Source organism: Malus domestica, chromosome 05 (genome assembly GCF_042453785.1).
Source record: "Malus domestica chromosome 05, GDT2T_hap1".
In the NCBI taxonomy this organism is placed as follows: domain Eukaryota; kingdom Viridiplantae; phylum Streptophyta; class Magnoliopsida; order Rosales; family Rosaceae; genus Malus; species Malus domestica.
The window spans coordinates 35,464,537-35,479,699 of NC_091665.1; the positions used below are offsets into that span (position 1 = coordinate 35,464,537).

Sequence of the window (15,163 nt, forward strand, 5' to 3'; positions counted from 1 at the left end):
ATCATTCATTATCATTGGTCCCTCAACTCATCAAAACGTGCAGCTATAGTCCATCAACTAAAAATTCATTACCAATGATCTCTCAACTTTAATCCAACTAAAGAAATGGTCCCTCAACTTTAACCAAATTAGAGAAATTGTCCCTCAACTTTAACCCAATTGTAGCAATGGTCATTCCAATATAACTCATTTTGACAAAATTCTAACAACGTTGACAAAAATGACTATACCTACACGTTTTGATGAATTAATGAACCAATAGTAATAAATTTTTAGTTAAGAGATCATTACTACAATTTCCTCGAAAGAAAAACATCTTCCTCCCAGTTCTCAATAGTTGGAATTTTTACCTTTGAGTTGGGGTGCGACCGGAACAACGCCGCTTGGCTGCTAATTATTAGCGCCAAAATTAAATAAGTTAAAATAATGAAAACTAATTATTTAATAGCATTCATCTTGCCACCTAAATTTCGTGTTCAAATCTCCATTTTTATAATTTAAATGTAGATTATGTATTGCCTTTCAAAAAAAGCAAAGAAAACAAATTGGTAGGAAGGATAAAAAGGAGCTACTTCCACAATTTCACATAACAAGCGAAGTATTAAATTTAATAGTTTAAGCTATTTTATGCTTTATTATACGGGCCTCTATTAATTACTTTTAGAAGGCAATCAAACCATATATTAATCTGTTGTTAATTTTTGGCCGACACAAACTCTACAATTGAAGTAAGCAGTCCTTAAAGATTTAGAATAAACGGATTAGCTTGTGTCAAATCAAAATTAGACGCAGCCTAATTATTTTTTGTAAGTAAGTTTTATAATTTTTTTCAAAAGAGATATTTTTTTGCTTTCACATGGCATATTTCTATTAGATAAGTGATTTATTTTTTTAATACGTGTCAAACATTTAATTAGCTAGAAGATGGTACTAAGATTATAAATTGGTTACGAGAGAATCTTTTCTTGCGCATATAGTTAGAAACTTAAACATAATAGTTGTTTAAATTGTTAATATTTTATAAATTTAGGCAGTAATGTGAAAATTTTAAATAAATAATGTGGTTATGAAAGTGACAAAATTTGTAATTAGCTCAATAAAATATAACCATTTTTATTTTGCACCACAAACTGTACACATTGATCAGCATTCATCAGGCAAGTCTGTAGGAAAACAAGAGCTCCAGAGAAGCGAGAGAGAGAGAGAGAGAGAGAGAGAGAGAGATGGAGTCGCCGTTCAAGGCTGATGCGGTCAAAGGGAAGGTGACTCTTATAACCGGAGGCGGGTCAGGAATCGGGTTCGAAATATCGACCCAATTCGGCAAGCATGGAGCATCGATTGCCATCATGGGCCGCCGGAAGCAAGTGCTGGACTCTGCCGTCTCCGAGCTTCGCTCTCTTGGAATTCAGGTACCTTCTCTTTTTTCAAGCTCTTTTCTTTTCTGAGGTCTGTTTGGTTGCTAGGAAAATTGAGGGAAATGGAATTTGATATGATTATGTTTGTTTTCGTTTTGATCAGTGAACTATTTTGGCAGTTGGGTGATGAGAAAAGTTAGGAACTATGCATTATCTTATGCTTTAATTCCCTAGCTGGGGCTTTTTTTTCTTTTGTTGGCGTCTCTGTTTTACTGAATTGTGGCCTTGTTTGGTTGCTGAGAAAATGAGGGAAATGAAATGGAATTTCTTTTCCAGAAAAGGATAATAATAATTGTGATTCTTCTTGGTTGATTGAAAAAGCGGGAGCATTTCGGAATTTCATTGCGGATTTTCATTTATACTTTGTATGCGCATCTGGGTTTACTTTACCGGTCACTATCTCAACTAAAATGGGGTTATCGGGTGCCAGTAAATTACGATTGTTGAATTATGAATGCGTCGGTGGCCTTATTTTCATTGGATTGTTGACTTGTCGTATACTTTGGAGTTGAAAGGGTGTGTGCTTGTTTTAGTTACAAGCAATATAGTGTGAATTGAAAGGTCAGCAATTTAACGAAAAGCAGAACCTGTGTTCACTTTGGGCAAAAAAAGGAATGGTGGTTCTGTTGGTAGAGCAATTTAGGGCTGCATAATTGCTTTATGATCCTAAATATGAGATGAAAAGTCGAATAGTCAGCAACACAAGGAGTAGGTTCTAGAGTTTACTTGGCGGGCTTGAGATCGGTGTGGTTGTGGTCTCATTCGCTGGCATCAAATGGCTCAAATTCCAATTCTTGGAGTAGTGATTTAGTATTAGTCCATAAGTTCATTTCATATCGGATTTCATTAATTTACTATGGTTGCACCAACTTGTTCAGCAGTGTTAAATTCCATTATCCAGTAAGCCTCCTGAGGCATGTCTTGGCTGCTTTCAGGCATTTGTCTATATGACACTGATTTACTTGTGGCTTGCAAACATAATATGTAATTTGGAATTCGTTGGTTATATAGGTCAAGATTTATTTATTTCATATTTTTCTTTTGTTTCAGGCTGTTGGTTTTGTGGGGGATGTTCGTAAACAGGAAGATGCAAAACGAGTGGTGGAATCAACTTTCCAGCATTTTGGTAGGCTTGACATACTTGTGAATGCCGCAGCTGGCAATTTTCTTGCATCAGCAGAGGACCTGTCCCCTAATGGATTTCGAACAGGTTGAATGTTGTAACAATTTTTATCAAATGTTTGCACATATGAATTTGTTCTAACACATGGTTATTGTTATTATTTTGTTCATATTGCTATCAAATTAAATTCTTCTTATAAATGAGTGGGCTCAAACTTTTTTAGCCAATTATTGAGCACTAGTTTTGGTGAAAATGTAAGTGCGAGGTTTGCTCTAGCTTGGGACCTTAATGTTTTAAGTTTAACATGAAACTTTTGTAAATTTCGAAGATTTTAGGTTAACAGATAAAAGGATAAATAGAGACATGCTTGAAATCAAAAGAAAGCAAGAATGGGTGCATTCATAAACTTATTTCCCATTTTACGTTCTTAGGACTTAACCCAGCAATCTCAGCCTTTGAACTCAATTGAAATTGGAGACAAGTAATAACAAATAAATGAGATACGTTGTTAGGCCAATAGTTGACTTTCTAAGGTGAATTCAAAGTTGCAGTACATATTGAGGTCTCTCACTAGATTATCATTGTCCTTTACGTATTTATAGGTGCTTTGAGATTTTGGCCAAAAAACCATTGATTTCATCTGTTTCTTGCAGTTATGGATATTGATGCTGTTGGCACATTCACAATGTGCTACGAAGTACTCAAGTATCTTAAAAAAGGAGGTCCTGGAAGGGGCTCATCTGGTGGTGGAACAATATTGAACATCAGTGCTACTTTACATTATACGGCTGCTTGGTATCAAGTCCATGTATCAGCCGCCAAGGTTTGTTTGATAGGTTTTCAGTGATCATGTCTTCTTTTAGTGATAAACGTGGTTTAAAATGTTCCCGTTTCAACAGGCAGCTGTTGATGCCACTATGAGAAACTTGGCACTGGAGTGGGGAACTGACTACGACATTAGGGTCAATGGAATAGCACCGGGTCCCATTGGTGATACGCCTGGCATGAGTAAACTTGCACCAACAGAGATAAATAGCAAAGCTAGAGATTACATGCCTTTGTATAAACTAGGGGACAAATGGGATATTGCTATGGCCGCTCTCTACCTTACTTCAGATGCAGGTTGGATAACCTCTGCTTGTGCCATTTAATATCATCATTTTTGTATAGCAACATGTGATTAACAATTGCATAACTGTAAACTTTCGTGCCCAAACCAGTTAAGAAACAGTATGAAATACTGTTGATTATCAAAGTGCAAGAGTCCATCCTTGTTCCATATGTATCTGGTTTCAGGACTATTTATGCACATTGTCTTCTGATGCTTCAGCTTTTCAGTGTCATCCGGTCCTATTATCCTTTGAGTAGAATAAAGCATTCATTCTTAAGCTTTAGTCAGTGAAATACTAGAAAATGAAACCAACAAAACATTGAATTGGTCATGATGCTCATGTCTACGGGTTTTGCTAGCCTTTCTCTTTTTACGTCATTCATTTCCCCTATCTATCATTGGAAACTTATTTATCATTGTAAATTTTGCAGGTAAATTCATCAATGGAACTGTCATTGTAGTTGATGGGGGACTTTGGCTGAGCCGACCTCGCCATCTGCCAAAAGAAGCAGTGAAACAGCTTTCCCGATCAGTAGAAAAGAGATCTAGAGATGCACCAGTAGGGGTTCCGAGCAGCAAGTTGTAAGGCATAGGATAAGTACATGGCTATTTTTACGGTTATTACCCTCAACGCTCATGAAACTTAATTCGCTACACATAAGTATTCCAAGAAAGGAATTTATTTCCATGAATTGTTAATAATTTTCATGTACTTGGATCGTTGAGGAATTTGGCACCAACAGATTGCGGATCTTAATTCTTGATATATTCATCGGTGTACGAGAAAATTTAGGGACTATTTCATATATAATTTAGGCTCATAGCATTACAAAATAAATTTTGGTTATGTCATTCTGAGTTCGCAGTCTTACAAAAATTGATATTATACTTGAGCAGGAAAAGAACAATCAAATACAAAATTGACATGAAGCGCCAACTGAGCTTAGTTCTGTTTTTCTTCGATAATCTCCAACCGATCCTCATTTCGAAACACGACACCCTTCTTTTACATGCTGACTGCCCACAGCTTGCTTAGCGATCCTCAAGGATTGCCAGTGACAGGTTATGGTTGTCGGATTAGGTAACAACATCCAAGGCTCGGTAGATTACAGGTTTGAAGAGCTTCAACAAAGTCGGCTTTCAGGCAAAATGTCATCTTGATATGCAACATGCGACCGGTCATGTCCGCTGGAAATTGACTTGACCACAAGCTAAGGTTGATTCAAGAAAACACTCCAACAGATTCGTGGACATCCCGGCTGCTTCTTGTTTTCAAGATTACCATGCACCTGCATTGAGCTGATGATCTCGGCAATATTTTAACATCTATGCAGTGGTGCAGGATATATGTCCAGTGGTTTATACCGCAACTGATCGTTGTGTGGCAACGGACCATCCTAAAAATATAACCAAATAATAACACATGTAAGTTGGAATTCATTTCAAGAAACCGGTCTTCATAAAAGTGCTTTGAAGGGAGGAAGAAGAGCAACACCGAGAAACAGATATCATAACAAAAGAATTCATCTAAAACCATCTATAAATTTAAAAGTTGAAACGGATATCAAACAATTCGACACTAGCAACTACTGAAATCAATACCTTTTCCAAGTCTATTTGAAACGGCTTCACAAAATCCTCAAACATCACAGGAGAAAGATCCTTAATTTTCTCTTCAACCTCCTATAAATTGGAACGCGAGATTGTGAGAAGACATATCTAACAAGTTTGGTGCAAGAATTTCATAAGATCAGTAAGTAATTTAATTGTTATCAAATCAACATTACGGTGTTCACAATTAAGAGAAATGTGTTCTATAACGTACCAAACCAGTAATCCTCGACTTTTCCAATAGTTCCTTTATAATCATGTCCAATATGTGCCTATTGTTTCTCAAACCATTCATTGCGAGTTCTTCTGTTTCTTCAATGTACTGCAACGAATACCAAACACACACCGAAAGCAGTTTTCAACGAAATACATGAGGCCATTCACATTTGATAGGACCACTAACATTCAGTAGTATCCTTTTTAGATAGCTTTAGAAATGATAAAAATGAGAAGCAAATTAAATTACCCTTGTCAATTCTCGGGTAAATAGCTCAGACACTTCAAGCGTCATATTGGCCGGAATCACATGGGGGTCATCCCACTAACATCGTGAACAAAGATAAGAAGAATTAGTTGATCAAGATTATCAGATAAATAAAGCATTTTTTCCTTCCTTTATATGGATATTTGCGAGTTTGGAGAAATAAGAGTACCCTGTATCTGATCAACTCGCCATCTGGACTATCTGGTCGATCCACAAGTCCAACTCTCTTGGTTAAAGATGTAAGCCCCAACCTTGAATTTTGAGGGCTGATTACCATCTCTCGAGCAATCTGAAGACAAGACTTAAATGAGGAAAGGGATAATACTAAATTGTGTATTAACTACTGCTAAATGTAGCAAACCATTCGTGAAAGTATTCGGAAGAAAACATGTTTAAGACAAATCTCATGAAAAACTCATCTTGCCTATGAGGCATTGACGCATTGTGCAATTAAGCAAGGAATGCTATTCTGTTCATCAAAAGGTATACAGCATGTAAAGAGACAAGCTGTGTTTGACAGTACTTCCAAGAGGATTACTTGAATGCATATCCCTTTTATTCATTTACGCCTTGAAAAACTACGGTTCACTGGTCAATGACTTTGCTTTGCTAAATTTAAAGAGGGAAAGGGAGAAAAGGAAATGAGCTAATTGCACTTTCAATGCCTTAAATACATGTACACGCCTCAGGTACATGATAAACTTTAAAGCAAAGAATGCTAAATGACATTTGATTCATATAACTTTGTGCAAATTGCACTTTATATCTCTTGCAGAGAAGTAATTCCATAAATTTATATCACGAAAGTAATTGTCATTACCTTTGTTATCTTCTCCAAATCATCTCTTCCTCCATCAGTTATGTCATCACCAAACACAACACGCTCAGCACAACGCCCACCATGAGCTACCACCATTTGCATCATCATATAGCCAAAGGTCGTATAACCTTGGTCTACCATATCTTCTCGGGGGAAAAACACAGATATTGCAGTTTCCTGTTCATGTTGCAAATAAACCTTGTCAAAGAGCCACTCCAACAGAATTTCAATAGCATACGATTTTTATTAATACCAGAATTTGTACCTTTCCACCAGGCAGAAGCTGAGAAAATGCATGCCAATCAAATTGAGGAAACAGATGAGCCAACACTATGTGACCAGCTTCATGAACAGCTAGCAGTTTCTTCTTTTCCGAAGACACCTATGATATAATTTTATAAAACTCAGTGACCAAATGAACATTATACAGCACTTGTCACTGCCGAGGAAACCGCTAAAGAACAATCAACGCAGACATACACTTTGTTCGCATTTTTGCTGCTCTTCTTCAGTAAGAAGTACACCCATACCCTCAAGCAATTGTTTATCTAACACATCAACAATGTCTTCCTGGTAGATCCTCGAACGCCCTTTCCTCACCTGAAAAATGAAGGGTAGAAAACAGCATGCAAATAAACTAGAGAAAGCTGTACAGATACACTAGCTTGCAAATATGCATGAGAAGCTTTCTTTTCAAAATAATAAATAAATATTTTACTCAAAAGCATACTCATAATCTATTCAAAACTTAAATATCATATGAAACATCAGTTAAATCATTTTTTATTTAGATTCCAGTAAACACTCACACCACTTCACCAAATATAACTATTCACCAAGAACAGTCATGAAAAAAGTCACCATCATCACACTAGATTTGTTGTATTCTCACTGATACCTTGATAATACAACAGTACATGTATAGGTACCGATTAATAAACCTGGTTCACACCTTGGAGCAACCAATGCCACTATAATTACCAGTTCAACTTCCTCACCATCAATATCTCGCACAACTCCTATTTCAAGGGAACAGTAATACAAACAAAAAGTTTACTTAAGCTAAATTTTCGGTGTTTGTATGTTTTACTTACTGACATGATTGCTGCTTCATTGACAAGATTCCGAATATCTGCCCCAGAAAAACCAACAGTGCGGAAAACAAGCTGAAGTGGAAGAAAAAGGAAGCCCAAAACCAAATCAGATTGTCATCCATACTATATAAACAGCCACCAATTACCAAAATAAATAGCACCAGACCTAGAGATCACACTTACTTTTCCAAAGTCTACATCTTCTGCAAGTTGCTTTCCAGCACTGTGCACACCAAAAATTTGCACTCGTTGCTTTGCATCAGGCAAACCAATATACAGTCGACGGTCAATACGCCCAGGTCGAACAAATTCAAGGTCTAACTCATCTGGCCTATTCGTAGCACAGATGAATATCACAGCTTGTCTAAGAGAGAACCGATCAACACCAGTTTTTTCCTTCCTAGACATGAACACATACTGAACATTAAAATTCATTATACAAGGAAAATGAGAAGAATGTAGCTTTGTTCAATTAATATACTTACTCCCCATCAAGCTGTGCAATCAAAGCCTCAAATGTTGCTCTCCTTCGAGGATCCAATCTTGCATGCCTTCCGGCAATAGCATCTATTTCATCCACAAATACAAAAGAAGGAGCCTGAACAAAGGATAGTAAATTACAATGTTTTGTATTAGTGTGCTCAGAGAAAATAAAAGCACAATATCCAGACTGCAAAACCTCCATAATGTTTTGCATTAGTGTTTTCAGTGAAAATTAAACATTAATTTCATCATCTGTGTCAGCACAATTGCTCCAAAACATTATGATTCACAGATTTGTGACAAACACAAATACTTTGTGAATGATCTCCTAAAATAAATGTCATTGTGCTAATCTGTGATATTACATCTGTAAATTAGAAAGAGAAGGATGCTTACATTTCTCCTTGCGATCGAAAACATCTCATTAATTCTTGCAGCACCACTTTTTTCACTATCTGTGAACTCAGCACCCGAAGCAAAAACAAATGGCATTCCACTTTCCTTGGCTAATGTCCTCGCAAAAAGTGTTTTTCCAGTTCCAGGAGGTCCAGAGAGAAGAACACCCTGTTAGGAATGATCATCAACGAACTTTTTACTTTCTATTGTAAGATTTGCAAAATTTCAGGCAAAAGTCCAGCATAGCTTTCTTTATCTTTCATGAAACAAACTTGACTTACCCGGACAAACTTGACTTCTCTTTCATAGTATTGCATTGGATTTCCCATATAAACCATCAGCTCGTCAAGAAGATCCCAAACATCACCTCCTAACACAACTTCCTTGGACATTGAGTTTGTTTCCCCCACATCTCCAACAGGCTGAAGCAGTATAAGGTGCATTGAGAACTCAATAATCCAGATAATAAGAAGATAAAACGAGACAAAATATTTGGAAATTTACCAGGATAAAATTTTCCGCATAAGCCATGTCAAAAAGTTGATTATACTTTTTGTAAAGGAAACGCTTAGAAGTGATGTGCAGAAGCATCACAGACTCGCGTATAAGCCAGAGAATAAGTATCCCAGGCACCAATGCAATTAGAACTTTCATAAAGTAGTGGATCTGGCGCTTTTGAAGAAGATCAACTTCAACTCCAGAACTTGAGATAATCTCAAACAAGTAAGGGTCTAGGGGGATATCAACCTACCATAAAAGGACAAACACTAAGCCTTCATAAGTCTAGATAAATGAGGGTGGCTATGAAAAAAATATGGTAAACTTACAACATATTCTAATGGAAAACCCTCTTTCATGGTAACATATATCCTTTTTAGGTCCTCAGTAAATACAACAGCAGCTACCTGTCCAAAAGGAATACAGCATCAGAAACTGCCTACCTAACCCTTGGCTCACAATGTTGGAAAAAATTCCTTGAGATATCTATTAAAAAGGAGAGAAAAATAAATAACTAAACCCGGTTAGAGCAAATTGTTACCTCAGAGCAATCAAGCTTCTGAAGAAAGTACGTATATGGAAGTCTAGGACGATATAGCCACCATCTTTTAGCTATCCATAATGCCCTGGTTCCCTGTGTCTCTGTTACCTTTTCCACCACATCTTTGCGAAGACTGTTTTCAACCTCTTTCATGTCAAATTCAACTACATACTTAGATTTTGCAGAGTCCAACTGCTCAGCTAACTTTTCCTTCTGAAGGACCACATTCCATTTTTGAAGTCTTTCACGCCATGTTCCACTATCTTCTTGAACTTGCCCTGCAAAGCAAACACCAAAAAGAATTAGCCAGAGTCCAATACCACTATCATAACTAATGTTACATGATACTTAACAATAACAATCAGTTAGTTGCAGTTATGTTTGTAATCTCTAGAATTCAGTGTGGACTGACGGTACACATACACCCAGACATCAAATCACACAATTCTTGAGTTCAGAGTTGCTCACTTAAAGGGGTTTCAGACCAAATAATCAATGAAGATAAAACATTTTTTAAACCAAATTTTCTGTGCTAAATTTGTAATGAACACCAACTCAAAATACTTTAAATAAATGCCAAACAGACACTGACCAGAAATTCCCAAGTCTTCCTCCAGTTCCTTCTTCTCCTCTGGATTTAATTTCACATCACTGTCAATAATTTGTTTCACATTGTCCTGAGGCGGCTGTGGATCATCATCCCATGCATCCTCTCCAACATAAGAACTATCATGAACAAGTGTTCCATCAGGTCCTTCAACAAACTTCTTCATCTTCAAGCCTTTGGGTGTCATCTTCCTCCACATGCCCTTCTTAAACCTACAGAGTAACAGAGGGCCGTGATTATTGAAAGCAGAAAGGATCCCTTTAAGCGTCTTTATCTTTATTCCTCGTTCTCTGTTGATTTTGTTTATGACCTATCTATGTCATGTCTTAATCTTTAAATCATAAATGTGATGTATTCAACATGAACTAAAGGATAGATACACACTAAAATAACTCACCTTCTAACATTGATTGGAGATGGTTCAGGAATCACTGCCTCCATATAAGCCTCTGTCAACTCTTTTCTTTGACGATTTTGTAGAGGAGCTCGAATTGCTATATATATTCTTTGACAAGAAACTAAGGTAATAAAAACATAGAAAATCAAAGCAGCAACTCTTTTAGATTCCCATGTCTTGAGATCCTGAAAATAACAAATGAAGAGACCATACCATTATGTATTAAAAAAAAAAGAAATTGACTGCATCATTACAAAAGTTTATCAAGAGATGGTGCGTTAGCAACTTATAAATATTAAGTATCACCCTTTTTCTGGTGAAATAAGTATCACTTTTTCAACAATATAAAAATGATAAAAACTACCTAAGCTATAGAATCGCCGTTTTCTGCCTTCCTAATTATTTCAATCGCTTGTAACATTATTGAAATATTTTGATCATCCATTCATCCTTTAGCATCTATGTATTTTCTATTCACACGTGAGCAGGACAGTTTGGGACTATCTTATAAAATCCACTTGATTGAAAGTTATGGAAACTTTCTACATTAAATTATCTGCTGTTTTCAAACAAGAGGCATTCTATTGTATACTTCGCACTCCACAAACTATTTCAAAAGGATCGACTTTCGTGCCATATGAATGTCATTGTGTATGTGCTTGAAGAGTTACAAGTGTTGATACAAATGCTAACATTTTCCACTGAATTGAAATTAATAATCTCTATTCACCTAATTCAAAGTAACATTCAGTACCCGCCGCTACTTAATCAAAACAAAAAACTCAACTTTGCAGCTTATTAACTGTTCTACTTTCTCTGCAACCAAACAGAAATTAAAATTGAATCTAATTGTCTTACCTTCCAACGTTCCCACCGATTCCAGCTGACGAACTCCGGCAGCAACTCAGTCCTAAACCGCTCCAACTCAGTCCCACCCTTCTTTAACCCGTCCCCAATTCGCCCAACAAACTCACCTACCGTCACATTAGCTTCCTTCAAATCAAACCCAGTTTCCTTCTTCACTGACTCACCAAAATCTGACCAAAACCGCTCCGAACCGCGGCGTATGGACCGAGTCAGATTCTGCCAAGAAAACCCATCAGGCCCATTTGAATTTACAGACGCCATAACTCGAAAGGTTGGTTTTTGCCGGGAAATTTTGGGTCTGTGCTTTGTGGGCAGGTTGAAAAGAAGGGGTCTTGGAGATGTGTGACTGAATGGGGTCGAAGAAACGAGAAGTGGGTTCGATTTGAATGTGATTTGAAGGTCCATTTTTTGGTGGAGAATAGGGAATTACAGAGATTGCATAGAGAAAGAACTTGAATTTGTGGGAGCTCGTCTGCTTTCAGTTTTTAAGTAGTAGAAGTTGAACAGAGCACTGACTGCTCCAGTTTTTTAGAGGTTTTGGGGTTTATCCGGTAGAGCAAGTCCACCCTAAAAAAAAAAAAAAAAAAAAAAGTATGTTTAATCAACTCAGTTAACAGTGATAAACCCTATAAACACTAAATTGGTCAAATACTTCTCCATCCCTAAAAATACATTGGCACAAACGATCTTCACTCCTACAAAATGCGTTGGCACCCAACATATTCATTAAAATATTATTAATTTTTTTATAAATAATAAATTTTATTTAAATTTAGTTTTAATTTCATATATAATTTTTAACCAATCTCGTCACGCCACATGTCACTATCTATTTAGTGAATTTATGTAATTTTATTTTGTGTATTTTGTTAAGTTTATTTTGTGAGTTTAATTTTATTTTGTGTATTTTGTTAAGTTTATTTTGTGAGTTTATGTAATTTTATTTAGTGTGTTTTAGTTTATTTTGTGAGTTTTTGTAAGTTTATTTTGTGAGTTGGAGTGTTTAAATAAAGTACTAAAAATATTAAAGTACTAGAAATAACATCTACTACTAAAAGTAAATAAGAAATTATTTAAAGTGCTACAAATAAATAAGAAATTACCGGAAGCAATCAAGATAGCGTTTTTCCAACAATATCTTTGATGAGCTTCCACGTAGCCATTTTTTTCACACAAAAAGTATATAAAAGCTTTGGTAGAAAGTGTGGAAAATATTGAAATGCGGTGCAAGGATGAGGATGATGGTTAGTTATTTATAGAAAAAAAAATTAAAAATTTAAAAAAAAAATTGTATTTTTTATTATTTAATTAATATGGACCGTTGGATTTGAAAAAGATTCAAATCCAATAGCCCATATGTTGACACATGGCCAACGATCATAATTCTGACCGTTGTGCCTTTTTAAAAAAAAAATTGAGGGGAAAAACATGGACCGTTGATCTCTGGATCGGACGGGCCATATCACGCCATGTTACTAATTGTTGGATTTTAAATTCAAATTTTTTTTACCTTTGGAAATCCAATGGCCCATAACGAGCCATGTGGCCTCCCCTTTAACTACGTGAGTGCGCATGCACATGCGAGCCCTGCCCACTTTTTCTTGTTGGGGACGCGCCCCCACTCGTTTGTGTTTTACACGTGCCTGATTAAAAAAAAATTCCAGTGGCCTTTGATGTCAGGCTGACGCAAGCTTGACATCTGATGGGCCATCCCATAGCTTAGCACATTTTGGGCTAGCCTGGAAACTGGCTTGGGCTGTCAGCTGGCCTATTGGAGTGGACTAGAGTGAATCGGCTGGTTGTCGGGCCAAAAAGGGTGCTGAAGTCGGCCTAAGCCCTCCCGCTACACTTGCTCTTATGCTTTATGTTCTAAAACCTTTGAACAAAGGTCCACCCTTCAAGAGAGAAAATGAACACCTAGGATAAAAAATAAAAATATTGGATTACGACTTAAATTTACCAAGATTGATATAAATGATTTCCCGACACCCAAAAGGGTCTGCTCTCCAATGCGAGAGGTTAAACTAATTGCTCTCCGGTGCGAGAGGGTAAACCAATTCCCCGACACCCAAAAGGGTCTGCTCTCCAGTGCGAGAAGTTAAACTAATTGCTCTCCAGTGCGAGAGGTTAAATTAATTGCTCTCCAGTGCGAGAGGGTAAACCAATTCCCCGACACCCAAAAGGGTCTGCTCTCCAGTGCGAGAAGTTAAACTAATTGCTCTCCAGTGCGAGAGGGTAAACCAATTCCCCGACACCCATATGGGTAAGCTCTCCAATGCGAGAGGATAAACTAATTGATCTTCAGTGCGAAAAGGTAAACTAATTTCCCGACACCCACCTGGGTAAGCTGTATAATGCGAAAAGGTCACATAGCTTAAGAGATCGAATGCTTGAAGATTAACTAGGCAACAACCACTTTTGCACTTAATAGTTCGTTTATCAAACACTTCGTCTTCGGCAGCTCCGATATTGACAGCTCTATCCTTGACTGCTCCATCCATGGCAGCAAAGAAATCAAACTCAAGCAGTTTCCTCATTATAGGCAAACAGCCCAGACGTGGCAGCCCAAATCGTTGCCCATGCCATGCCACTTCCTTGGCCCATGCCGAGCCAACCTTTGGCTTCAATCAAGCCGAGCAGTGCAAGCAATGACCCATGTCAACCACTTCCTAGGCCCATGCCAAACTGAATCCTGGCCTTTGCCAGCCGACATGCCGCATCACCTCGACGACTGCCCCGTGGCAGCACCACCCAAGAAGAAGACAAAAAGAATTAAGTTTTTCTTGCATCGGTGTGGCCTAGAGAAAACGAAGAAAGCAACGAAAGACGATCATTTGCACGGGCAAGGAGTAGAAGATTGCTAAATGAGGGGGAACAAATATCCTCTAAGCTTTTTCTTTTGTAAGGTAAAATAAATCACTCTCCAAAGTTGATTTAATAACCCACTTAAGGTGGACTTAAATAAGCTTTGAGAGAAATTTATTTCCCTTTCTTATAAAGATCTAATTTCATATTAAAAAGGGAATCTACATCAAAACAAGAAGCAGTCCTAAGTTTCCTAGAGCAAGAAGATCTCTACACATGCTGCCCTTTCTTACGAGCAGCTCAGTAGGTGTGGGGGCATTTGTGGAGCCAAAAATAATCACAAGGCGACACGTGGATTTTTAGGTAAAGATGACAAATTTACCCTCGAGGCACAACTGGTCTCCTACACGTGAGCAGTGGAGAATCATCCATCAACCAAATCAGGAGTACCCAAAATAGGTAACAATTCAAAACCTATTTCATTCCATATATTTTTTACCTCATTTTTTCCTTATTCAATTAGCCATTTATTTCAAACATTTCATAACCTTCAAAAACATTTCATAACATCCCTTTTTATTATGATTAATCAGCCAATTAATATATTTATACTAATCAATATATTAAAGGCTAATTACATCACCAAATTAAGCCCAAAAATTACCCTAAAGGCCGGTTATCCCTTCTCCAAAGGGAGCCGGCCATTTCCTTTTTTTTTTCCACCATAATTTTCCTTTTTTGTGACATTGATTAGCCAATTATACAAAAACTCCCAAAAACATTTCTTTAATTAGTCAATTAATATATTTATTTCTAATTAATATATTAATGGACTACTTAAATCCACAAATGGCACCCAAATTTGATCCAAAGGCTGGCCATATCCTATGTATACCACCCATTTTTCTCAC

General features: G+C 37.0%; 2 protein-coding genes across 2 annotated transcripts; one reads left to right on the plus strand and one right to left on the minus strand.

The window, feature by feature from the left end:
- Window positions 1–980: 980 nt before the first annotated feature.
- LOC103435392 (peroxisomal 2,4-dienoyl-CoA reductase [(3E)-enoyl-CoA-producing]-like) lies at window positions 981–4,501 on the plus strand. Its single transcript, XM_029102824.2, has 5 exons — window positions 981–1,409; window positions 2,466–2,625; window positions 3,192–3,361; window positions 3,438–3,660; window positions 4,081–4,501. Exons 1-5 carry the CDS (start codon window positions 1,224–1,226, stop codon window positions 4,233–4,235), a joined length of 894 nt encoding a protein of 297 aa, XP_028958657.1. The 5' UTR covers window positions 981–1,223; the 3' UTR covers window positions 4,236–4,501.
- Window positions 4,428–12,027, minus strand: LOC103435391 (ATP-dependent zinc metalloprotease FTSH 12, chloroplastic). Its single transcript, XM_008373779.4, has 19 exons — window positions 11,439–12,027; window positions 10,581–10,765; window positions 10,169–10,395; window positions 9,577–9,854; window positions 9,365–9,442; window positions 9,042–9,284; window positions 8,819–8,959; window positions 8,538–8,705; window positions 8,144–8,256; window positions 7,842–8,058; window positions 7,659–7,730; window positions 7,045–7,164; window positions 6,830–6,946; window positions 6,565–6,741; window positions 5,914–6,033; window positions 5,727–5,801; window positions 5,475–5,582; window positions 5,252–5,332; window positions 4,428–5,046 (listed from the first exon to the last, which is right to left on the minus strand). The coding sequence occupies exons 1-19, from the start codon at window positions 11,850–11,852 to the stop codon at window positions 4,969–4,971; spliced, it is 3,012 nt and encodes a 1,003-aa protein (XP_008372001.2). The 5' UTR covers window positions 11,853–12,027; the 3' UTR covers window positions 4,428–4,968.
- Window positions 12,028–15,163: the final 3,136 nt, after the last annotated feature.